The following is a 25034-nucleotide window of genomic DNA, read 5'->3' as shown; positions in this document are numbered from 1 at the left end:
ATCATGCATCTTCTTGCCGTTTTCTTTTTTTGTTGGCTTCTGTAGCTTTCTCTCACTCTTGTGTTGATGGCTAATTCTAAATCATGTTTGTTGTTTTTTGTTTCTTTTATGTTTTCGGGGGTGTTGAAGTCTTTTAAAACTTTGCGATTATGTTCAGTCATGAGAATCCTGCAGATCTGTGACGTTTGAAACTTGACTTGTGGTCTAATCAAAGCAGACCAGAGAAATGATGCCAAGGGTGGGCTAGTGTGCAGGTATGGATCTTAATCATTCACACAGATTTCTGTACTTTGCAGCTCTACACTAAGGGCATTTGTGGAGGATTTATGGCCACAGTCACATTTCAAACTGCAGTTGTGCTACTTCAGTATGTGGTTCAAAATCAGACATACAGTATATACAATGCATGTCCATTGTGCAAACAAAGGATTATTTTCTTGGCACACAAAGGGCACCAGCAAAATTAAATTTCAAAAACTAACAGAAAGGGACAAAGACAGTGGTGAGATGGTGTTAATAACAACTGCATCTCCTTCGATTTTTAAGTGTTTGATTCAAACCCCCACATCAGTATGTTTTTTGCAAATATAATGTCTTTTGTTGTTGTCCCATGCCAAATAGTATTTGGTACACATGCATACCACATACGTAACAGGGCTTTTGTATTCACATGAAAGTCTGGTACCGGTCAGTTACAAATAGGAACCATCACTTCAGATCTGCACCAGATCAGAATTGCTTCAGAAATGCTATTTCTATTCATATGAATTGTTATATGAACCCACAAGATTGTCATAATATTTCAGGAATTCAAGAATAATCGGTTTGTGTACATTTACTATTTTTTTTTTTTTTTTAATTTATTTAATTTACTATTTATTTATAAGAAAACAGCTGATGAGAGTAACAATGGCAGTAGGATGTCACAGGTAGGGCCTATAATTGTAAGATGAGTAACTGGGGAGACAAGGAGATCCACGAGCTACTCAGCCTTGGAGCCGAGACACCATAAACCAGCTTATGTCAGGAACAACGAAGGATGGCCCATTGTTTGAACAAGTTACCCCAAAAAAAGAAACAAAACCCAGCCAAAAAAATCCCAATGTTCATCCATCCTAATTTTGAAAATTACACCTGTGACGGCAATAAATTCTGCTGATGTGGGGACAATACGTCTACACGCCCACAGAGGTTACGTTACATTTCGTGGATAACGCCTCCCAACTCGCCTTCCTTCTCCTCAACTCGCCATCAGGAACGAGGTGACAAATAACACGCCTTGCGTTTATATTACCCAACACGTGTTAAACACACGTTCATCATCCAGCAATATTAGGATCCAATCTAAAAACATGTGGAAGATGGGATCCACTGTTCCACTCACTGAATATGTAACTTTATTAAAACTTTAGCATCTGAGTTAGAATATTGGTGGATATGTCACGGTTTTTGAGTTAATGTCACGGTTTTGGTATTTTAGGTTCTTGTTTTGTTTTGAAACCCCGATGTCCTTGCGTTTAAGTTTTGTCTTGACTTCACTTGTTCCCGTCTGCCCTGATCGTAAAGCCTTCTGTGTATATCTTGTCTTATCTTTCCCTTGCTCCCTGCGGGTCCATACTGTCTCCTTCCTCCATGTTTCAGGTCAGGTTTTTGTATTTTGTCTTGTACATGCTCTGGTTTTTGTATCCTGCTCAGCAGCGCTTTTGTTATTTTGTTATATAAATCACTGTTTTTTTTTTTAACTCCTGCCTCCTGGTCTCCTGCAACTGGGTCATACAACCACCACACCAATGACAGAACGGACCAGCCAGCATGGACCCAGCAGGAGAAAGTGTTGCCTTCTGGCATTATGTGTACCGGTAAGCGGAATTAACTATCCCAGGTTGGCAGGAGGTAGAGGAAGAGGAGTTCCACTTCTGGGGAACACCCCTGGCTTTTGGCGGGCCCAAGAGCGTGCAGGCCCAATACAGGCAAAAATGGAGACAACGACATTGGCAGCGGCGACAAACTCTTCCTGTCCGTGTTCCGTGGTGATCCCAGACGCACCTCACCACATCCCTATCCCTATTCCACATGCCCAGACCCAGCTATAAATGCAGTTGCCCCCTCTATCTGGCTAATTTCTCTCTCAGGCCTCTCCACTCTCCCACGGAGTTCTCCTGAGCCTGTGAGCCGTGAAAACGTGTTCTTCCACAACAGAAAACTAAGCCCTTCCTCATTTTTATGTGAATTCAGTTTTGCATTGGTGTGTCTAAAATCTAAAGCATATATAAGGCATTTTAATATATAACCAATTAAATGTACAACATATAACCAATTAAATATGGAACATATGTTTTTTTTTCTCTATTTCTCTCATCGCCTCCTACTGATCCCAGCACACGCACACTCTTATCTTGGCCTTAGACCCTCAGAGTTCTTTTCTTCTCACTGGATGAAATTCTCGTCCGCCATTTTGAATCATGGGAGGCTAAGTCACCACATGACTTAGTCAGCCATCTTTTCTTTTGCTACACCACGTGTATGAACAGCCATCGTGACACACACACACTGATACACGCACACAGAAACGCACTGACACACACACATATATAATATAAGTGTTTTTCCTGTTTAGTTAGTTGCTAATGTTTAGTTTAGGTATTGGAATTTATTCCAAGTATTGTTTCATCATCTTTAATACTTGTGTAAATAAATTCTGAATGAGAGAAGTTGTTTTTGCTTATTTTATACATACATACATTTATACGTTTTATACTGGTTGCAAATGTCTGAGCTCGGACTCCCCTGTCACTCTATAACGCCACCCCTGGCAACAGGCTGGCACGCATAGAATAAAAGCTACTTTGAGACTGATTGTGCTGTTTAGTTATTATTTCCTGATAATTCAGGTGGTGCCCCGTTTTGATTTATTAACTTTGATTATTCATCTTCTATTAATCTTTATCTATTAATAACTCTCTAATAACTGAACAAGCAGTCCCTTTGTTGCACAACATCGTCTCCAGGATTTTTCCGAACACAATTTCCAAGACTACCATCACTGTTGTGTTTTCCAATTGTTTTGGCTGTTGCCAAGCTTCTTCGTTTTTCTTAGATCACACGAGATTTCTGGCTTGGAGGACGAGATTCTTGACCAGTTGCGGGGGAGAATTGTTGTGCATGTGTGCTGTACTGAGCTTATTGGAGTACACACAATGTTTGATTTGTTATTTTCATGTGTGGGGTATCTACAGAGAAAAAATATCTTCAGATGTAAAAAATCCTTAGATGTACCCCCCTTAAGATGTGTGGGTGCGTTGGCTCCCAAATTGGGGGTATATTTAAGCTACATTTCTACTACCAAGTCCTCACCAATGTTATCAAAGTAACTATAACTGGATGGTTGTTTACATGTTACCAAATCTTAGTCATTGTTAATGAGGTCCATGGGGAGCAAAGTATAGTGATGGGTTCCCAGTCATGTTTGTCATGAAAGTATTCTGCTTCCCCCTGTGAACTCAGTAGGCAGCCTAAATGGATGGTGGATTAAATATTACTTATATCACACTTGGTGGGTTGGTGGATATGGACAAATACAAAGTTCTATTTTTTGTGTTTATTTTTGTAATATACCTTCTAATAATTGTCAGTAATTGTACTATTGTGTACTTGATTTGGATTCAGCAAAGCCTCCATGAGCCAATGTATGTCTTCACTGCAGCTCTTTTAATTAATTCAGTTCTTTTTAGCACTGTTATCTATCCAAAGCTTTTGATTGACATTTTATCTGAAAAACAGGTCATAGTATATTCAGCTTGTTTGTTGCAGGTAACTATGTTTTACTCTGTAGGCGGTTCAGAATTTTTACTGCTGGCAGCCATGGCCTATGACAGATATGTTTCGATATGTAAACCTCTCCAATATCCAAGTATCATGAAAAAATCTACTGTTGGCATTCTTTTGGCCTTAGCTTGGATTCTGCCTGTGTCTCAGGTTGCAGCGTCCACTGGCCTGAATGCAAACAAACATCTCTGCAGCTCCAAATTAAAAGGATTTTTTTGCAACAACACATTTTTCAAACTACAGTGTGCCATCTCAGTAGGCCAAGTCATTGACCACATGGTGATTTTGGTAAATGTTGCTCTTCTCCCAGTGCTTTTCATAGTTTTCACTTACACCAGGATACTTATAATATGTTTTAGAAGTAGCAGAGAAGTGAGAAAAAAAGCAACGCAAACCTGTACACCTCATATAATTGTCTTAATCAACTTTTCCTGCTTGTGTTCATTTGATGTCATTATAGTTCACCTGGATTCAGATTTTCCAAAGACCCTTCGATTTATAATGACTTTAAAGTTAATATTGTATCACCCTCTCTTCAATCCAGTCATATATGCAATCAAAATGAAAGAGATTTCCAAACACCTCAAGAGATTGCTTTTTCCTGCTAAACAAATCTAGTTAAGCCACTTTGCGTATCAGTGCTTAACATTTTCACACAAATATTTTTCTCTGGGTTTATTAAGATATCACTTTTGGATGTACTTAATGTACTTTACTTTGGACCAGTGTCCTGGTTGCATAAAGCCTGGCTGTAAGGCTTCAAAATGTAACTAATTAAATAAAAAGTCACGATGAGGCAGCTGTAAAGCATCTGTTTCACATTACTGTAAGTCTCCTTTTACTTATGTAGAAATTTCAATGTCTGATAAGTGTCAGCTGTACATTGAATATTTTTATATTGATTTTGTGTACTTTACCAGCTGCAGGCACACAAATGAATCTCTGTCTATACCGGCACACAGGACTGTCAGGATGCATGGAAAACAGGTGTAATCTGTTTGCTTACAAAAGCCTTGTTTGCTAATCTTTTATAAACCTTGTATAAGCCTAGATTGATGCAGTTTGTAAAAATGTGTTATTTTACACAGCCATCATATGTTTAAAGACAAAACCATGATGTTAAATGCTTACCCCTGTTTTTGTCACCATGAATTATAGATGTATTATAAGTGTAGGGAAAGCTGTTAATCAGACTAGAAGCTAAGTATAATTCTACGATTGATGTACCAAAAATTATTTTTAATGCATTACAACCCTTAATTAAAGTAATGAATTGCAGCTAAAAGTAGTAGATAACAAGGGTGTTTTCATGTTAAACCATTGACATGGGCCCACAGGTGTGACTGCGGTGCACTTAGGGCCTGATTTACTAAAGGTTTGCGTGCGTAAAAACGTGTGCAAACTTGACATCACCCGCAAACTAATGCGCAAGCTGATCTACTAACAGCGTGCAAAGAGGACTGCGCCTCTCAAATGTGCAAAATAGCACTGTTCATTTAGTACTTTTGCCCTGATGTATAATCAATATGGGGCGTACCTGCCAGAAAGCGCTAAATACTGGGAGGGGAAAATGCAAATAGGTCCATTTACCACACGCAATGAGATTTACCAAGCCTGAAAGTTTTTGCGGGGATTGTGATTGCGTCTGTATTTAATACGTTCGAAAGGAAGGTGCTAATCTGCCCAGCATTACGCACCGATGGCTGCTGTTGTGGCAAGGTCGGAGGCAACATCCAAAATCGCAGAGAGAGAGTCTTTATTCTGCTGCATGCTATTTTAAAAATGGTTGCACAAGTTTTATTAAAGGCCACTTTTTCTTTAGTTCTTCGCCTTATATCTTGCCACCTTCTTTTAATGTGCCCCCCTCCACTCGCCCACAAGCAGGCCAAGCCTTTGTGCCAAACTTTGTATTTTATAAGAGATTTTGCAGTATGTTGTGTAATTGAAACTGGTTTGCTGTGATCGTTGATGGCAAACTCATATTAAGCATTTACATCGCTGGTTATTATGTGCCCCCCAATTAGATCTGTTCTGCCGCCGACTCTGTTTTAACCTCATCTGCCGTTCTTTTTGTCTTATAACTGCATTTATTCTATCGCAGATTTTCTCCGATATTGCGTTTCTTTTGGTAATGTTTAAATTTCTTTGCTGTAGTTCATGAATGTGTTTATTTGCCTCTTCCACTAAATTCTCTAACTCCAACTCGTCAAATTTAATTTTGCGCTTGTGACTTGTGGCTGTGCATTCCATCCAGACTCTCCATGGCGCAAAGTTTGCGCCGCAAACCGTAAGACACGCAACACCTCATTTAAATACTGCGGTTTGCACGTGTTATCAATTGCGCAAGCATTCTTAGTTGATCACCCGCAAAACACACAACAACAGCACGTGCAAACTTTTTCAGTGCACACACAATTTAGTACTCTTTATTTAGGATCTTAGTAAATCGGGCCCTTAGTGTACTGAGACCTCTCTGAAAAAAATTATCTCTGTACGGCTGTCAGGGGTTCATTGGTGGTGTAAAAACTGCAACCTGTCAGCTACAGGATGTACTGCAAATGTTTAGAAAAAAGCCTTCTGTAGTCAGCTGGTTGTGCAACCTTCTTTAATGTAATCCAGACCTTGTACCCATGTTCTCTTTTAGGTTGATATTTATATATTTTTTTAATTTGTTGTACATTAACTTTTCCACCTTAATATCATATTTCCAGAGTCATTGTGATGGTACATCAACTTCCAACAGGTTTAATGACACCTCTGTCATGGTCTGAGGGTATCGCCTTCACTGGCACTATGTAACTTTGAGGAGCATGGTAGGAACCCTGCCACACTAAAAAACTACAAATCTTTACGGCTTTGACTGCTTTACGGCATACGTCACTTCCCCCTCCTTCCCGATTCGCAGTCGAGACGAAAATGGGCGGGGCGTGGAGCTCAGAGCGCCGCAGAAGCTGGTAACCCGTTGCTGCGTTATGGCTGCAGCAGCTCCACACAACAGACGTGGGGAAAAGATCGCTAATGGTTTAACTTTTCACCGGTTTCCTGCTCTGAAGCAGAACCACGCAGGCCAAGTATCTGATATAACAGAGTAAAAGAGTGAAAGAGTCTTCGGCTCGCTTGGATCGCGGCTGTAACGACCAAACACCTTCCACACAGTATCACAAACACTCACACAGACCGGGTCGGATCAAAACACAGGTTTTATTCCCCACTTCGCCAGCTAAACGCAGTTGCTGGCCAGCTCTCTGTGGTGCATTTAACCCCAATCTTAGGATAAAACTAGTTTGTTGAGGAAAAAATATTAACTCTTATTTGTAGCTGCAGAGGAAAAAAATAATCTCACGAGGAAAACAAAAATATTGCTCACGCCTCGGAGCCTCTTCAACATAATATAGCAGTCAAAAAAAAAGGAAAAAGAGAACTAAGAGGGATACAAAACATGTACTGTATGTTGTACTATTATACAAATTTATTGAAACACATGGCGAGTCAAACATTTACCAAAGCAGCTGCCAAACACTCCTAAACAAGGTAGCCGGAGACGGTGGTTCTGCAGAACCGCGGCAGTAAATCCTTTCTAAAGAGTGCAGCTCCGACGAGGAGCTCCACTCTTTGATAGGGGATTTCATATGGATCCAAACCGTTAATAATCATTATTTTCTCCATATACCGCTCCCTGGTTTCCTTGTTTAAGGTATCCCGGTAAATTCCAGTTCCTTTCCAGCAGTTTAACATCTTTTTTTTGCGTTCCGTCTGTTCACTTGGTGAAACAGAAAAGTCCGTCCCGTCTTCATTCGCTATCAAAACAAATGCACGCGACGGGACAGGATCTTTCCGGCAGTATGCGCTGGTGCTCATGGGAAGCGTAGTGTTCTTTCTGGTAAAACACTACCGCTTTTGTCCAAAAGATGCCGCCAAACTCAGAAAAGCTGAAAGTTACGTTGTGCTGCTTTAAGCCTGTGGGCCATGTCTCTAGTTTTACCGGTTCTAACCCCTTTTTCTGTGCTTCATTGTAGGGGAGGGGAGGCCATGATAATGAAGCTCTGTGCTGATTGGCTGCTTGAATGACGTGTAGCAGGGGAGGGAACAAGCCTCTCCGGGCAGAACAGCTGGCTGCGTAATGTCCCATGCCAGGGAGCTTCTGCGACAAAATAAATTCCATTGCTTTATTTTTTTGTATTGGACTGTCTTAACTGGCCGCGAGTTTAACAGTTTCAGTGTGGACAGAGAGCATCCGATGTCACGCAGCTCGACGCGATAGTCGGACGCTCTCATTCAGTTACACGCTGTAAACGGATCTTAAAGCCTGATTTACGGTTCTGCGTTAAATTGACGCGTACCCTACGCCGTAGGCTCTGCGTTGGTGTAACGCGGAACCATAAATCAGCCTTTAGTCACCTAGTCTTCACACTAATTCACACAGGAAGATTTAATTGAATTCTAAACAGGTACACCACAGTTCTTTACTCCAATTCCTCAAGACAAATGAATCATGTTAACTGTAAAGAAATCACAACACTGAATTTTCACAAATGGCAACTTTATTGTTAAAAAATAAAACATAAGTTGTATATAAATAACATTTATGCACTATTGCTGGCTCAATGAAGGACCGTGCATCTTCTGGAGGTGTCTGAACAGCTTCAGGTGCTTGGAAGATCTGAAACCATAAATAGAAGAAAAATGTATTATGGTACTAATAGAGCTCCGGTGTTACCTAACACTGGAGCCACAGGGGCCCGGGGCTCCTCACCGGTCCGGTGTGTGGCCTCCGGTTCTCCGGAGCTGAGCTAAATACTTAGCCCATGCAAAGATCATACTCATAGACAAATATAAATAACATTAAAAAATAACGTCACTTACCGCTGACCCGTGTGCAGTTGCCGGCTCAAACAGTCACCGCTTCTAAAAAATGGCTGAAGCTCCGGCCGGCTGAGTTGGTTGTGGGTGTGGTTTCAGCAGCGGAGGAGACCGAGGGCGTGGTTTGCATTTTGGTGACGTAACGAAAATGCACAAATCTGAACGGCCCGTAGAAACCACATGACACTGGAAGATTCAGCAAGGCGGGGGGAACAGACGTTGCAGAATTTCATGGGATTACATCTTCCCTGTGTTGGCAGGGTGAGGGGAGACCACTTTATATATGTTAAAACAAGAAAAAACTTGTTTTTCATAATAGGTCCCCTTTAAGGCTCATTCTGAATATTCATTGCAGTTCCCCGACTGGCTGCAAAAGCAAGTCAATCTCCATTGACTCTAATGTTCTAAACTGGTTAAAAAAACCTTTTTGTCTCAATCGTTTGATTTCACACCCATGACAACTCTGAAGGGGGGTGAATTTTTTTGTACCAAAAAAATTTCTAAGAAATTAAAAGAGCTGTCTTACCCCATTGGAGTTATTTTTGCTTAATATAAGATAATTTGACTAGATTTAGGAATATTACACTTACTTATAGGGGTGCTGTTCCTGCATTGTATGCACAACTCCCTCGGGCTGATGCAATGTAGCTCAAACAGGTGTCCTCCAAGGGTCAACCATCTAATGTCTGGATCATGCAGAACTGAGATTTGTTGGAGATTCTCGATTGACCATTAGAGGCTGGCTGCAAAAGCGAGTCAGTCTCCATTGACTCTCATGTTAAAATGTCCAACTTTAGAGCAGTAATTAACATTTACAAAACGTTTTGGTCTCAATTTTCTGATTTCATGCCCATGACAACTCTGAGGCAGGTGAATTTTTTTGTACACCTGGAGAGTTTACATCAAGCAATACATGTATTTCTAATATTTTTGATTGGCAGTCAGCTCAGCCAATCATTAGTCATCATCACTTCCATACTTGTCATGCTACCATGCTTAGCAAAGAAGCCACCCATTTGTATAAACCTAGCATCAGCTAAACACAGTGTATATGGGCAGCTCTGCTGGTATTTCGTGGGGTTTGGCAGAAGGAGCTAAAGCTAACCTTGATTGACATGTGATGAGCGTGTTCCTGTCTTCTTCTTGAGCAAAATGGCATAGGCCTATGTATGGAGAAAAATGGACTTCAAAACAACTCTTCAGAAACCAGTAAGTCACGTGACCAAATGCTTCGTCCATTGTTTTATACAGTCTTTTGTGTCCTCGTGTTTACGGGTTACTACAGACATGATGAAATGGTGCTGAGGGGGTGTCTACAGAAACCTGCCCAGCCAGCTAACTGCAGACATGTTTGAATATTGTGGATGAGCACTCTCAAGTCCCTTAGTCCAATATCCAGTGTCGGTAATAAGAGTATAACGGCGTTACTAATGGCATTACTATTTTCAGTAACTAGTAATCTAATTAATTACTTTTCCCATCATTGCAACGCCCTTACCGTTACTGAAAATGTGAAGTGAGGCGTTACTACAATTTGGTTGAATGAAGTGCAGTGTCAGGTTTGGGTAAGTGATGACACCGTTGCAAATGCGATGATGCTTGGCTGGTTGCACGGATCATGCCGTGCTCACGCTGTCTCACTGCACACTCTGACTACCAAACACGAAGAGACAACAACAATGGCAACGAGCCAGGCAAGTTCAAAGGTAGCATTCTCAGGTTGGAAGTACCGGTACTCGCTCCTCGAAGTTAAAGGAAAAAATGTTTATGTTATATGCACGCTATGCCCACGAAGAAAGATATTATCCATGTCTGCCTCAAGCAACTCAAACCTTATGAAGCCCCTCACATCAGCACATGCTAACAAGCCAATGGTTGCTGCTACTGCTAACCCAACCCCAAGCCCAAATGCAGCCTGGAAGGAGACGGAGCCACTGTTTAAACAAGCAAAGCTCGATTTTTCAGGTCAGCAACAGGTGACCAAGGCCGAGCTGAACACATTGATTGCCAGGTAGGCCTATGTTGTTGAAAACATGCTACCCCTGTCCACTGTGCAGTCCAAGTCATTCAGAGCTATCCTTGCTAAAATACCAGTACGTGGAGGAGGAGGGGGGGTTGACCAATGTCGAAACACTTTTGTTAAATTCATAGACAATGAATACAAATAAATGAATATTGAGCTTAAAACGTCATTTGAGGAATTGGAGTACATTTCAACCTTGACTTCCCACAATAGAAGTTTAATGAGTGTGGCAGCACATTGGATCAATCCCAATAACATGGAAAGAGAGAAAGCAGCTCTTGCTTGCAGATGGTTTAAGGGCCATCATAGTTATGACGGCATTGCAGTTGGGCTTGACAATATACACTCAACATATGTGATAGCACACAAAATCACAACAGTGACTGATGTTGGGCCACAATCCTATGTGAACATGGGAAGCCTTATTTTCAACTTTAAGGCCCAACTCTGACGCCTCACTCTGAGACCAGCCTCGATTTTATTACAGCTGACCAAGTGGTTTTGAAACAAAGGAATTAAGGGATGACTCCAAAGTCCAGCGGGCTTTGCAGCCTATGACACATAGAGGTGTCAAAAGGGGGATTGAGGTCACGCGCGTACAATAGGGACATTGAATGGGTCCGCAGGCGCTGCTGATGTGAGGCGCGTCCCCGCTGGTGGTTAAATAGCAGTGGCTTCCCGAACCTTATTCTCTTTTCCTCCAGGTCTCTTTTCTTCCAGGCCTCTTTTCTTCCAAGTTCTTCCACGGAGCTCTCCATGAGCTACAAATACTACATGCTCGGAGACGAGGAGAGCCGAGGAAAAGAGCCACTCTTCACCAGGACCCGCTGCGGAGTGTAACAAACCAGCTGTTCACCAAGGAACGCTGGTCTGCTTCCCAAATCTCGCTCTCGCCGATTACTCTCTCCAAGTTTCGTCATTGCAAGAGAAACGTCTACTGTTACTTTTCGTAAGGACTACCTCATCTCCGATCAGCGTGACCAGCATCAGCCGAGGAGCATCCCACCAGCTGTGCTCGTGAAAGCCCACTCGCCCACCCGCGTTAAAACAGATTTACCCGCAAATGTTCCGACAAGGAGGACAGGGACCGTGCGTACCGAGACGATGTGATCAGTCTAGGACGACCAGGACGGGGGACCACCCGGCTGCCAGCGGCGCTTCATCGTTTGTCTCCGAGAGGCAGAAAGAGAGAGGGAATGGGAACCGCTCACACTGAACCACCAGTGGGAGCGTTGAATCAGTAACCTGTGGACCAGGACCAGAAACAAGACTTCCAAAAATCCCAGGACGCCGCCGACAACCTCCAGGGCATGTCAAAATAAGAGGCTTGTGTCTGGGCAGAGTAAGTTAAAGCGGTTAGCGTTGTTTGTTGCTGATTGTTGATAGTTGCTGTTGTTTGTCTGCTTATTATGGTGTGATGCGCCGGCAGTCTCTAATGCAGACCGACGGTCATTACGTTTGTGTAACGTGTTGTCTCACTACCGAAACGGTTCATCTCCAACATACTCCAACGTCTCTGCTGCTCCCCTGCTTTTATTCACTCTGTGTGCCCTAGTTTACATGAGCTGACTGCGCCCCTAAAGGGAGGGGGAAAGGGTGTGGTTGCAGTCAGTGGAAAGGTATAGATTTTTCTTGTTTGTTAGCAACAAGAAGTTTCCTCTTCTCTGCAGATTTCTGCTTTATGCTGATAATCAGGAAACTTCTTGTGCAGCACTTTTTAATCACTTAACACAGCATTGTTTTATCAGTGTGTCACAGGCGTAAGCAAATTATTATACGTTCTGTTAATAGCGAGCATGATAACTTACTACAATAATTCCAACACATGTGTATTATATTGTGACCGTTTTCCTTTCCTTCTTACTAAACCACACGGACAAGTTAGTACTCCGACCATCAGGCCTCCGAGACTTTCAGTCACCACTGGGTGGAGAAACCTCCCCCCGTAGTTTTGAAAAGCATGCGCAGCCATCGTGACGTGGCCCGTTTGTTTTGTTCCGATTCAGGGGCTAAATCCACACAGTTGTTTCGTTTTTCGTTTGTGGCTTTTGTGTTCACAAGGCAACCGTCTGTAGCGGTTCAAAGCTGTTATGCCATGCGCGAACCAACTGTTCTCTCATTGGTCAGAAATGAACGCGGAAGGAGTTTCCTCTTCAATACACCGGGAAAAACAACAACTATGGAGCATCGTAAGCGAGTGTGGCTAGTTTGTTTCTGTGTGCTGTGTCGATTATGTTCTCACTGCAAACGAACCGCTCCAGGTCTCGAATGGAATCGGGCTGAGACAACCTCTCCTAGGATCTCGGCTTGCTTGTTTTGTCCCGCATCTGAGCGCGATTGCTGTGTTCACATATACCAAACGAACCGATCTTTAGGGGGAAACGCTCCCTATACTGTCCTCCTTTAAGTGTGATGACTAAAAGTAGACAGCAAGCCAAACTCCATTTACATGGAGTCAGGATATAGCCTTCAGCTCCGGAATTTAATGTAGACTCAAGAGGCATGCAGATGCAAAATTGGAGTGAAACTGTAACATAAGAAAAAGTCAAATCACTGTTTGCCACATTGTTAAAATCAGTAAAGAAAAACAAAGTACACAGGTATTTTAAGCTTTACATTACAAACAAACAAGAGATAATGAATAAAAGGTAATCCAAATTAGCTTACAAACTGGCTGAAAGTTACACTGACCAAATAAAATAACATCAGTCACACACTAAAATGGAAATAAAACATACTTTTCTTTCACAAAGTCATGAAAATACTCCTGAACAAAATGCATGTCAACTTAAATAACTCAGACAATGCTTTCAACAGCACCTCCACGCAGCTGGATGTCGACAGAAGAACTTTCCTGATCTGCTTTGCTCAACATGTGCTTTTCTCTGCCTACTTCCTGTTTCTCCTACTTCCCATATACAGGTGGTTGTCAAAATAAAAGCATGCAACAAATAAAAGGCATTAAAGGGTGCTACTTGCCAATATATACAACAAAAATGCCTGGAGGGCAGAATACTCCCTGTTTCGGAACAACTGCTCCAAACGGGACAGGTGTGAAAGCACCCTTAGTTTTGCACTTGTTGCCAAGTGTGTGAATAACTGAATATTATTTATTTTTAGTCGTATGCAGGTACAGAGAATTGCACTACATAAAGTCCAAATTTTCATTCGTTTCTTTTTACCCAAGTTTGCACGTGTTTCTTAATTTTGCATTTGAATTTTATTTTCAATATCTATTTTTGATACATTTTTGTTTTTATGCATATCATATGCCAGGCTGCACTCTACTGTATTTAGTTCAAATAAATACCAAACGTTGTAAAATACTGTATATAGTGTCTATTAGTAGTATATTTCAATCAGTTAATATAAACATCTTTGACGTTAAAGATGTTATAAAACGTAATAGCATATAGGACATGAAAAAAACATCAGTTACTTTGCTGAGTAACTAATTAATCTTACAATGAGGACATTTAGTTACTAACTCAATTACTTTTAGGGAGAAGTAATTTATAATTATAACTAATTACTTTTTTAAAAGGAAAATGTCCAACACTGTCAATATCATTCTGTATTTAACAAATTGAATACTGAAGATAAAGGTGAAATATGCAATATTTTAAACCTTCAAATAAAGAAAAACTTTTTATGGTTCCTTTTTATGTTGTCAACCCACTCTGTATGTTGTTTTGTAAAAATATTATCTCAAAGAGAATGGCTTATTTATTTAGGCTTAATTTGCTTCTTCTGGAGCATTTTGGTTAGTTAATGATGTATTTTTGCCTCTTCAATATACGTTCCATATTTTATAGTTTTTTCTATCATTTTAATTTTTGAACGTTATTTACTTTAAAAGTAAAGAAGGGAATAATGTAATCAGAGTATGTACATTATTTCCCTCTGGACCGTTTTGTACATGTGACAGGTCTCAGTTCAACAGCATATCACAGTTAAAAGCTCCGCTTCTCCTGTTGTCTGGATCAGAGGTGGGGACGGTGTCTTATTTTTAGAACTTTGAAAAAATTGATACACACTGTGAAAGTTTTGTGACTGACTTTGAATGAAACTGTAAATGTAACTACAGGATAATGAACTGGTGAGATTTTAGCTGAACCTGTATTACAATCAGCTCCCCAATCCCAGATTAAGTTATTGATTTTACATTGACGCAGTATGGATATCAAAATGTTGGATTGAATATATACTGTACGTGCCATGTCTAACTGATTGCTTGAGTGCACATGTTGTTTCTTTTGACTTTAATAGATGATGGCTTACAGCTGGGCCATGTTTAGAGAGACAGAATAAGTAATTTCACTCAGGTGATGTTTTTAATTCTACATCCCCTCTTATTTCTCCATCTCTGACTCGTCTTCCAGCTGATGTTGAGCAACCATGAGGAGCAACAGCAGCATACATTTTTACTTTCACTTGGCATTATTTGCAGATTTTGGGAATGTTAGATATCTTTTCTTCACTCTGTCCCTGCTGCTTTACATGACAATAATCTGTGCTAATGTTGTCATTATTGTGACAGTCTGTCTGGAGAAATCCCTGCATGAGCCCATGTATGTCTTCATCTCCTGCCTGTCTTTTAACTCTCTGTACGGCTCGGCCGGCTTCTTCCCTAGGTTTCTGATAGACATTCTGTCTGAGACTCATCTGATATCACATTTATCTTGTTTCATCCAGGTGTTTGTTTTATACATGTATGCATTATGTGAAATTACGATTCTCTGCATTATGGCCTATGACAGATTTGTAGCCATATGTCAGCCTTTACACTATCGCAGTAAGATGACATTTAGGATGGTGCTACGTCTCGTAGTTTTGGCAGAGCTCTACCCAGCATGTGTATGTTGCTTCTGCATTTCCCTCACCATTCGTTTGCCTTTGTGTGGTAATAAATTACACAGGCTTTTCTGCACTAACTGGCCTGTGGTTCAGCTCTCCTGCGTGGACACAACTGTAAACAACATAGTAGGACTGATAGCCGTTGTTGCAACCATCTTTCTCCCCCTGATATTTGTCCTCTACACCTACTTACGTATTCTGTCTGTTTCCAGAAGAAGCTCAAGAGACATCAGGAAGAAGGCTTTGCAAACATGCCTGCCCCACATTGTGACTTTTGTGAACTATTCTTTGTCTTTTGTTGGCGAGCTGTTACTGAATCGTTTGAGAGATGATGAAATTAATCCCTTTGTCATTGTTGTTTTATCTCTGGAGTTTCTGATCATTCCCCCCATCATTAACCCTCTCGTTTATGGACTCAAACTGCCTCAGATTAAAACTAAGATCTTTGGATACCTTCGGGTGATCAAAAGAGTTAAAAGATAGATAATAGAGATAATTAACTGCATGCCTTGTACAGGGATATTTTTGAAACGGTTTTACCATCCTTAATTCCTTTCATTTGTTTCTATAATATATTAATCCTGTTTTAATAGTTGTGATGATGAGCACAAACGGGCTACCGTAGTCGCGGTATGACGTCATCAGTGTGCGTTCATAACAAGCTGGTATCTGTATCGTGTGCGTGGTTCTCTGTTTAATAAACGGCTGGTTAATGCCGAACTGAGTCGACGTGGTCGTCATCTTTGAACTCCCGTTACTGTTCATGACATGGTGTCAGAAGTGGCCGACAGGAAGCCTACGCTGTGAGATATGGCAAAGTTCGGACCGCCAGAGCCTTTTGACTTCACCCGGCCGGCTGAATGGCCGATGTGGCGCCGCCGCTTCGACCGCTTCCGAGTGGCGTCGAAGCTGGATAGAGACAGCGGGGAAGTGCAGGTGAACACGCTTCTCTACGCCTTGGGAAGGGAGGCGGAGGCTATTTATGACTCTTTTGTGTACGACAACGTCGGAGAGGACGAAGACGAGCCCCCTCCAGAGCTCGATTATACGACGGTAATGGAGAAATTCAGCGAGCATTTTGTGCCCAAGAGGAACGTCATTCATGACAGGGCGTGCTTCCACATGAGGGTACAGAAGCCTGGAGAGTCGGTTGAAGCTTTTGTCCGGGGACTGTATGAGCTGGCACAATATTGTGAGTTCAAGGGGACAAAAGACGAACAAATCAGGGACAGGATTGTTATTGGAATATCCGACAACGAAGTTTCCCAAAAGTTGCAGCTCGAACCTGAACTCTCGCTCGAAAGAGCTATCCAGATTGCACGCCAGAGTGAACAAATTAAGCAGCAGAACGTGAGCCTGCGTGCGGATTGTACTGTGGATGCTGTGAGACAAAGAAGGCAGCAGTTTCGCGCTAAAAGGAGCGACAATGATGGACAATGGCGGCGGAAGCAGGAGCAAGGTGAGCAGAGAAACACCGTTGCGTGCTCTCGCTGTGCTAGACATCATGGGAAAACACAGCCCTGCCCAGCAAAGAACAAGAGGTGCAGAAAGTGCACAAAATTGGGACATTTTGAAGTAGCCTGTCAAACGCGAATGCTTAAAGAGGTGGCGCTGGCTCCTGATAAAATATCAGAGGGAGACGGGGACATGTTTTTCCTTGGAGCAGTGACTGAATATAAGACAGCCGTGATCGAGCAGCCAGACACAGAGGACGAGTGGCTGGTGGAGTTGCCTGTAAATGACAGCATTGTCAAATTTAAAATTGACACAGGGGCTGACATCACAGTGATGTCACAAACTGCTTTTAACAGACTGGCACAGAGCCCAAGATTGGTCACAACGCAGAAGATACCATTAGTGACCAGTCCTGGCGGTAAGGTGCAGTGTGTTGGCAAATTCCTGGCCAGAACGCAGTTTAAAGGACAGAACTATCGCTACTGGGTCACTGTCATAAAAGGCCCGTATGCTCACAACCTATTAGGAGGGACTGTTGCCAGGAGGATGGGACTGGTCAAACGCATTAATGGAGTTGACACAAAGATGTTAGCGGACGTGTATGGGGACATCGGTCTGCTCAAGTGTGATCCAGTCAAAATTGAACTGAGAGCAGATGCGGAGCCCTACACTCTGACAGCACCGCGACGCATCCCATTTCCTCTCCTGTCAAAAGTGGAGACAGAACTGAAGCGGATGCTTGCCATGGGGATTATCGAGGAGGTCACGGAGCCCACCGATTGGTGCGCCCCGATGGTTCCAGTGGAAAAAAAGAACCGAGACCAAGTGAGGGTGTGCGTTGATCTCAAACGCTTAAACAAAGCTGTGAAGCGAGAACGTTACATCCTGCCAACTTTGGAAGATATTGCCCCACAGCTGGCTGGAGCAAAAGTGTTTTCCACCCTGGACGCTTCGTGTGGATTCTGGCAGATTCCTCTGGATGCAAGCAGCCAAAAGCTGACTACGTTTATAACGCCTATAGGCAGATTCTGCTTCCGAAGGCTGCCGTTTGGAATTACTTCAGCTCCAGAAATCTTCCAAAGACAAATGTCAACGCTGCTGAAGGGTCATGAAGGAGTTGTCGTGGTGATGGACGACATACTCGTTTTTGGAGCAACTAAAGAGGAGCATGATAAGCGTCTGAACGGGGTTCTGAGGACTGTGAAAGACAGCGGCTTGAAACTGAATAAGGCCAAGTGCCATTTTGCTAAATCCGAGTTGACATACTTTGGTCACATAATCAGTGCTGAGGGGATGAGACCAGACCCGAATAAGGTGAGAGCTATCACCGACATGCCAAGCCCAACCAACGTGGAAGAGCTTCGTCAGGTTCTGGGTCTCATCAACTACGTCGGGAGGTTCCTGCCTGACCTCTCCACGAAGCTCCACCCGATCACCTGCCTGTTGAGGAGGGAAAGCGAGTGGACATGGGGTGACGCGCAAGAACAAGCATTTGCTGCGGTTAAAGCCATGCTTGTGTCAGCCCCAGCTCTTGCTTATTATGAAGCTAAAAGAAAGACTGTCATCAGCGCTGACGCAAGCAGCTTCGGCTTAGGAGCAGCGCTGTTGCAGGAACATGGAGACTGCTTAAAACCAGTGGCATTCTGTTCCCGCACGCTGTCCGACGCCGAGAAAAGGTATTCTCAGATTGAGAAAGAGTGTTTGGCAGGCGTGTGGGCGTGTGAGCGGTTTGCACGTTACGTGCAGGGCATGGATGGTTTCCGCCTGCAAACGGACCATAAACCACTGGTGCCGCTTATCAACACCTACGACCTGGACAAGGCACCTCCGAGGTGCCAGAGGCTCCTCATGCGGCTTTTAAGGTTTCACGTGGTAGCAGAACACGTCCCAGGGAAACAGCTGGTCGTCGCCGACGCGCTCTCCCGGAGCCCGCTGACCAACGTGAGAGATGAGAGCACAGACCAGGAGGTACAGGCGTACGTCGAGTCTGTAGTAGCAAATGCACCTGTCTCATCACAAAAACTCTGGGAAATCCGCGCAGCCACGCAGCATGACGAAGATCTGCAGAAGGTCTTGCGTTTCATTAGTAAGGGGTGGCCGCCTAAATCAACGCTGTCACCATCGCTGCATGGATTTTACACTGCGAGAGCGCAACTCTCAGAGACTGATGGCCTAGTGCTATATCAGGACCGACTGGTCATTCCTACTGTTCTAAGGGTGAACATATTAAAGCTGTTGCACGAGGGGCACCAAGGACTGACACGGTGCCGTGCTCGTGCCAAGATGTCTGTGTGGTGGCCACACATTGGAGCTGAGATCACACAAACAGTCTCCACATGCAAATTCTGCATAGAACAGAAACCCAGCCAGAGACACGAGCCCCTCCTGACCACACCTCTGCCGGAGGGCCCCTGGCAGCGTATTGCTGCTGATTTGTGTGAGTCAGGAAAAGGGGATTACCTTATCGTGACGGATTACTATTCTCGGGACATTGAAATTGCCCACCTGACTACAACATCGAGCCGTCAAGTAATCAACAGGCTCAAGAGCATGTTTGTGAGGTGGGGCATTCCCTTAGAATTGGTGAGTGACAACGGCACTCAGTTTACCTCTGCTGAGTTTCAGGACTTCAGCCGGGAGTATGGGTTTGTGCACACGACGTCTAGCCCCCATTACCCCCAGGCTAACGGGGCTGCGGAGCGTGCCGTTCAGACTGCAAAACACATATTAAAGCAGCCTGATCCACATCTGGCCCTGATGTGCTACAGGGCGACCCCTAGTGCTGCGACAGGGGTGAGCCCAGCCTCGCTTATGGTGGGGAGGCACATCCGGACGACACTTCCTATGCTGGAGGCCAAGCTACAACCTGCACCTGTGGACCGATATCAAGTCCAGCAGAAGGACATCCAGACCAAGTCCGCTTACCGGTTCTTCCATGACCGGCATCATTCTGCACTGCCTCTCCCTGCTCTACAACCAGGGCAGGACGTCAGAGTGAAGCTGGATGGAGAGAAGGGGTGGAGGACATCAGCGAGAGTCATCGAAAGGTGCAGGGAGCCAAGATCCTACATGGTGAAGACAGACAACGGAGCAGTACTGCGACGCAACCGGAGACATCTGCAGGCGGTTCCACAGTCTGCTGACCCACCAGACCGACAGCTGCAGCCGCCTGGATCTCCAGTGCAGCAGCCCAGAAGCCCTCTACCTGTGGTCCGTACTGGCCTCAGGAACCAGAACTCTAACCAGAGACTGACAGACTCAGATGTGGAGTGGGCCCCGCAGAGTTCATCTCCACATAGTGCTGTACAGGTGACATCTAGAGGTCGTGAGGTCAGAGTTCCTCTCAGGTATAGAGACACTTAGGATTGAGAAGTAACCAACTTCACATTAAGCTCAGGTGAAAAGTTGTGTGAAAGATAATTTGAGTAAAGGATAACTTTTGGTTTAATTATGTTTAATTTGACAGTTTAGAGGGAAAAAAAGATTATTAATGAATGGAAATTACATGGTTAAATTTGGGTTTATATTTCATATTATTTCTAGTAATTTCTGAAGAAATGTGATTACTGTTGAGTTAAAGGCGGTGAAATCATAACGTCACAGTTAGTCACAGAAAGTTAAAGTAAGTTAAAGCTTTTATGTTCTCAATATCCATGCTTGTGTTAGAAGATATGCATCTCAGTTAACGTTGTGAGTTTAACCACTTTAAGGGGGAGATGTGATGATGAGCACAAACGGGCTACCGTAGTCGCGGTATGACGTCATCAGTGTGCGTTCATAACAAGCTGGTATCTGTATCGTGTGCGTGGTTCTCTGTTTAATAAACGGCTGGTTAACGCCGAACTGAGTCGACGTGGTCGTCATCTTTGAACTCCCGTTACTGTTCATGACAATAGTGATTATATATATATTCACTGTTTATATTTACTGTGATTTTGCAGAGCTTAAACTTCCTGTTTGACATGGTAACACCTGCATCATTATAAATACTCAAATGGCCATTACTAAAAATAAATATTTCAATTCATATTTTTTGTGCAGCTTGCTTTTAATGCATATTGTCACAAGTATGCAATTATATATGAATAATTGCACCACCGTCCAGCTGTTCCAGAGGAAATTTGCTCACTAAGAGTTGCCAACATTGCAATAAATGGTTAAAATGAGTTTATATGAGCACGCCATCGACTTAATATCATTCAAACATAAAATTCTGAATCTCAGTATAAGATGTGATGTTGAATTAGTCTACTAAGTAAATTATTCAAACCCACTACACCAAGAAAGAAAATAAGCTAGATGATGTACATTAGGCTATAGATGAATTCCCCTGAAGGTCACAGCACTGTCACGTAATCATCTGACTCTTGCTTTCTCTAAAACTCTTGAGGAAGACTCTCGGTTCAACAGTAACTTTTTCTCACTGGACACAACTGGATAGTAAGGTTACAGACAGAGGCTGTGGTGAGGTGTGAATATGCGGGCAGCTGGGGGAGGTGTGGGGGGTGATGGTGGTGCAGCTGAGGGGGTGGGGGGTGATGGTGGTGTGCTTCTGGCCTGATCGTCGAACCTGCAGTAAAAACTGTTCAGCTGGTTTGCAAGCCTGAGGCTACCTGCCGGGCGTGGAGCTGTTCTTCTGAACCCGGTGATGTTCTGCAGACCTCTGCACACAGAAGAGGGGTCAGGGTTGGCAGAGAGGCGATTTTGCAGTCTTTCTCCGTAGCTCCTCTTTGCTCTTCTGATCTCCCTCCTCAGTGTGTTCCTGCTTGAACAGGGCTCGATCACCGCTTCTGTAGGCCTCCTCCTTGGCTTGCCGCAGCTTCCTGAGGTTCGGTGTGAACCAGGGCTTGTTGTTATTGCTATATACTCAAGACTTTGTACACAGCTGATTCCCATTTGTCTGCAAGTTTGTGTTTGTTCCTCAAGCAAAGATTTTGGACAAGCATATGATCACCTTCCTGAAGGGTAGACTCTCTTACTGACTTGTCAAACCTGCACTTGTTGCGTTCAGCCACTTTTTTGGAATTTTTGGCAACAATCTGGTAATTTTCATCTAGGCCAGGGGTTTTCAATTCCAGTCCTCGGGCCTCCCTGCCCTGCATGTTTTAGATGTTGCCTTGCATCAACACACATGATTCTAATTAATGGTCCTCATTAGCTTGTCATCAAGGTCTGTACATCTCTGTTGATGACACAGCTCCTTGTATCACGGTGTGCTGAAGCAGGGTGGCATCTCAAACATGCAGGACAGGGGGGCCTGAGGACTGGAATTGAAAACCCCTGATCTAGGCGACTGTGGCAGGGTGGAGGATTGGGCGTGGTCTGCGGGGGAGCAGCATACAGTTGGCACAGGCCTGGTCCAGCTGATTGGGCACACCTGTGCCCAATCAATCTCTCCACCCTGCCTGGGTATTTAAAGAGCAGCTGCACAGCGGCAAAAGTTCTCACAGGGATGACACAGAGCTGCCGAGTGTGCTGGTACATGTCTGTGTCTGGGTCCAAATAAAGAACAAGAATTTCTTCACTGAACCCCGTGTCCTCTGTCCTGTCCGTTGACCCCGGGTAGCACGAGTTGGCTACAGCGACCTTTCAGGTGTTTCACATACTGGCAATAACTTTTGGCACTTCTACCCTGGACAGGCAGCCCAAATGCAATATCTACAGGCAGCTTCAGCTCGCGCCCAAACATTAACTCATATGGAATAAACCCTGTGATGTCACTCTTGGTACAATTGTAAGCATAAGTTAGTGGCATTACAAAGTCACCCCAATGATTTTTCTCTTTTTCTGTCAAAGTTCCAAGCATGCCCAAGAGGGTTCGGTTAAACCTTTCAAGTGGATTCCCTCTAGGGTGGTAAGGACTTGTGCATACCTTCTTAATAGCAGCAACATTGCAGAGTTCTTGGATTAGCTGAGATTCAAAGTCTGCCTTGGTCATGTTGAGGAATTTATCAAAACCAGTTCAGAAGTCCGCTTTGTGGTATAGTGAGTTTTTATTCAGTAGCCAGCGGTGAGCACATCTACACAGACGAGTGTCTGGTTGATATGCCGACCCAGAGTGGCTCGACGACAAGACTTTTATACCGTAAATTCAAGGCGCAAAAGGCAGGGAATACACAAGCCAAGTGACAGACAGTCAGGTGTGATCTTTCAGTTTTGAGACTACCCCTGAGGGGTCAGGAAGTCCATATATGGTCCTCGTCTCTGCAGGGGCTGGAAGTCAAATCCACTTCCACGGTGCCTGTCTCGGCTGGGATGCAAGACGCCGGAACTTGCGTGACAATGTCTTAAGCATTGAATGAGACTGGAGCTGCCTGTTAAATTAAAAGTAATTATCACATCTTTGCACTCATAAAATGTGTCTGACTTAATTTTTCAAGCCTTCCCATCCCATACTGGGTTTATTCAGAGTTGTTTTTTGTGCAGACCGTGATACATAGGTTTCAATGGCGAGGGGCGCCGGCCAAATGAGTGTGTATTGTATGTTCTTAAACTTTTTTTCCATGTGACTTCATGCTGGTCTCTAATTGGTTACTCAAAGCCTCTCCTCCGGGTGCAGAGAGCTGCGCCCGTGGCCAATCAGCGTGTCTTCTGTCATTCTTCATCCAATCTGATTGATTCATGAGCTGTCAATCAAAGTCACACCCCTGACAGTGTAGACGCGCGACTGCATCTGTCACTCGCATACAAACACAACGCATAGAGTGGTTTTGCCCGCTGCTGCGATATGTCAACGACGCCGCCATATTGGATGTGGCAAGACTGCGCTGTAAACTAATAGCCTACAAGTAAATTGACTTATTTTCATAAAGCGCCTTTCTACAAAGAAATTTACGTTTTACGTCTCATTTATTCATTCACGCATGCACTAATATACTTGGGAAACAGTTAGGCACCAAATATAATATATTTAATTTTCTCAGATGGCAAAAATAAGAACTTTTGATCTTATTTTACTTATTACTAACTATTGATCCCACATAGGAGTAATTCATGTTATATCAGCTATAGAGAACAAGGTAGTGCCGAAAAACAATATATATCCCCCCTCACAAAAATAAGAAAAATAGAGAAACATATTTTCTCATCAACAAAACAAATTTAAAATTTTTTAAATAACAAAATAACATATTTTAACAATTTTTCAGACAATATCTGTCAATATCTCTATATAATAACTGAAAAAATCTGAAAAATGGTTCAAATATGTTATTTTGTTACTTGAATGTTTATGTAAAATATGCTACATGTATATGTAGTATATGTATATGTATATATATATGTATATATATATGTAGTATATGTAGTAATATGTAATAAAAAATAACATAAAAAAATGTATGTTCAAGTAGAGTTTATAGTTGTGTTGTAATCCCCACTCGCCAGTGCGCCCCCCCAAAATGTATCAACAATTTAACAGGTTGTTATCTGTCACATCCGTAAAAGTATTTCCATAAAGATAGACAGACCATTCAGTGCTAAAAATTCCAGTTTGTGAGAAGGATAGTGTCTTTCTCTGTGTGAGAGCCCTCCGCTGGTTTTGGCTATAACACGCATTATGTCATCTTGCTTCTGGTAGAGGACAGCACCTAACCCAGAAGTACTGGTATCTGTATGAACAACGTAAAGAAGTTTTGGATTTGCAAATCCAAGAACAAGTGCAATGATGGCATATTCATCTGTGGTGTTAGTCTTAACATAACCCTCTAAAAGCACTCTCCTTTGTGCAGGAATGACTTTCTGTTCTCTCAGAGTTGCCAATCCTATCCTCCCTGTGGAGTTTGTGTGTTCCCTCAGCCTCAGAGTATGACTGATCTGTCGGATGGCATAAATGGAGGACAAGTCACCTGAGAGTCCTGCTTTATGTCTTTCAAATTCTAAAGGAAACAAATGTTTCGTTTTCTCTTAAATTATGTAATCAATCTTGGTGTTGCTTCAACTTTATAAACTTAGAGATACAAAACCTGTTTTCACCAAGAAAATCAGTCCCACGTTGTCAAACTAGCAGAACTCC

The 25034-nt window shown here is 43.1% G+C and overlaps 3 protein-coding genes across 3 annotated transcripts in view; all 3 read left to right on the top strand.

Annotated features, from left to right (window-relative positions):
- Window positions 1–25034, top strand: part of itgav (integrin, alpha V) — a 563305-nt gene that overhangs the window by 462217 nt on the left and 76054 nt on the right. The gene's annotated exons all lie outside the window — the stretch shown is intronic.
- LOC133445551 (olfactory receptor 6N2-like) lies at window positions 3517–4443 on the top strand. Its single transcript, XM_061722877.1, has one exon. It carries the CDS (start codon window positions 3517–3519, stop codon window positions 4441–4443), a length of 927 nt encoding a protein of 308 aa, XP_061578861.1.
- LOC133445550 (olfactory receptor 51I2-like) lies at window positions 15107–16048 on the top strand. Its single transcript, XM_061722876.1, has one exon. The coding sequence runs from the start codon at window positions 15107–15109 to the stop codon at window positions 16046–16048; it is 942 nt and encodes a 313-aa protein (XP_061578860.1).

This window comes from Cololabis saira, chromosome 6 (genome assembly GCF_033807715.1).
Source record: "Cololabis saira isolate AMF1-May2022 chromosome 6, fColSai1.1, whole genome shotgun sequence".
Taxonomy (NCBI): domain Eukaryota; kingdom Metazoa; phylum Chordata; class Actinopteri; order Beloniformes; family Belonidae; genus Cololabis; species Cololabis saira.
The sequence above is the reverse complement of the archived record's forward strand: the minus strand, read 5'-3'. Positions and strand labels throughout refer to the sequence as shown.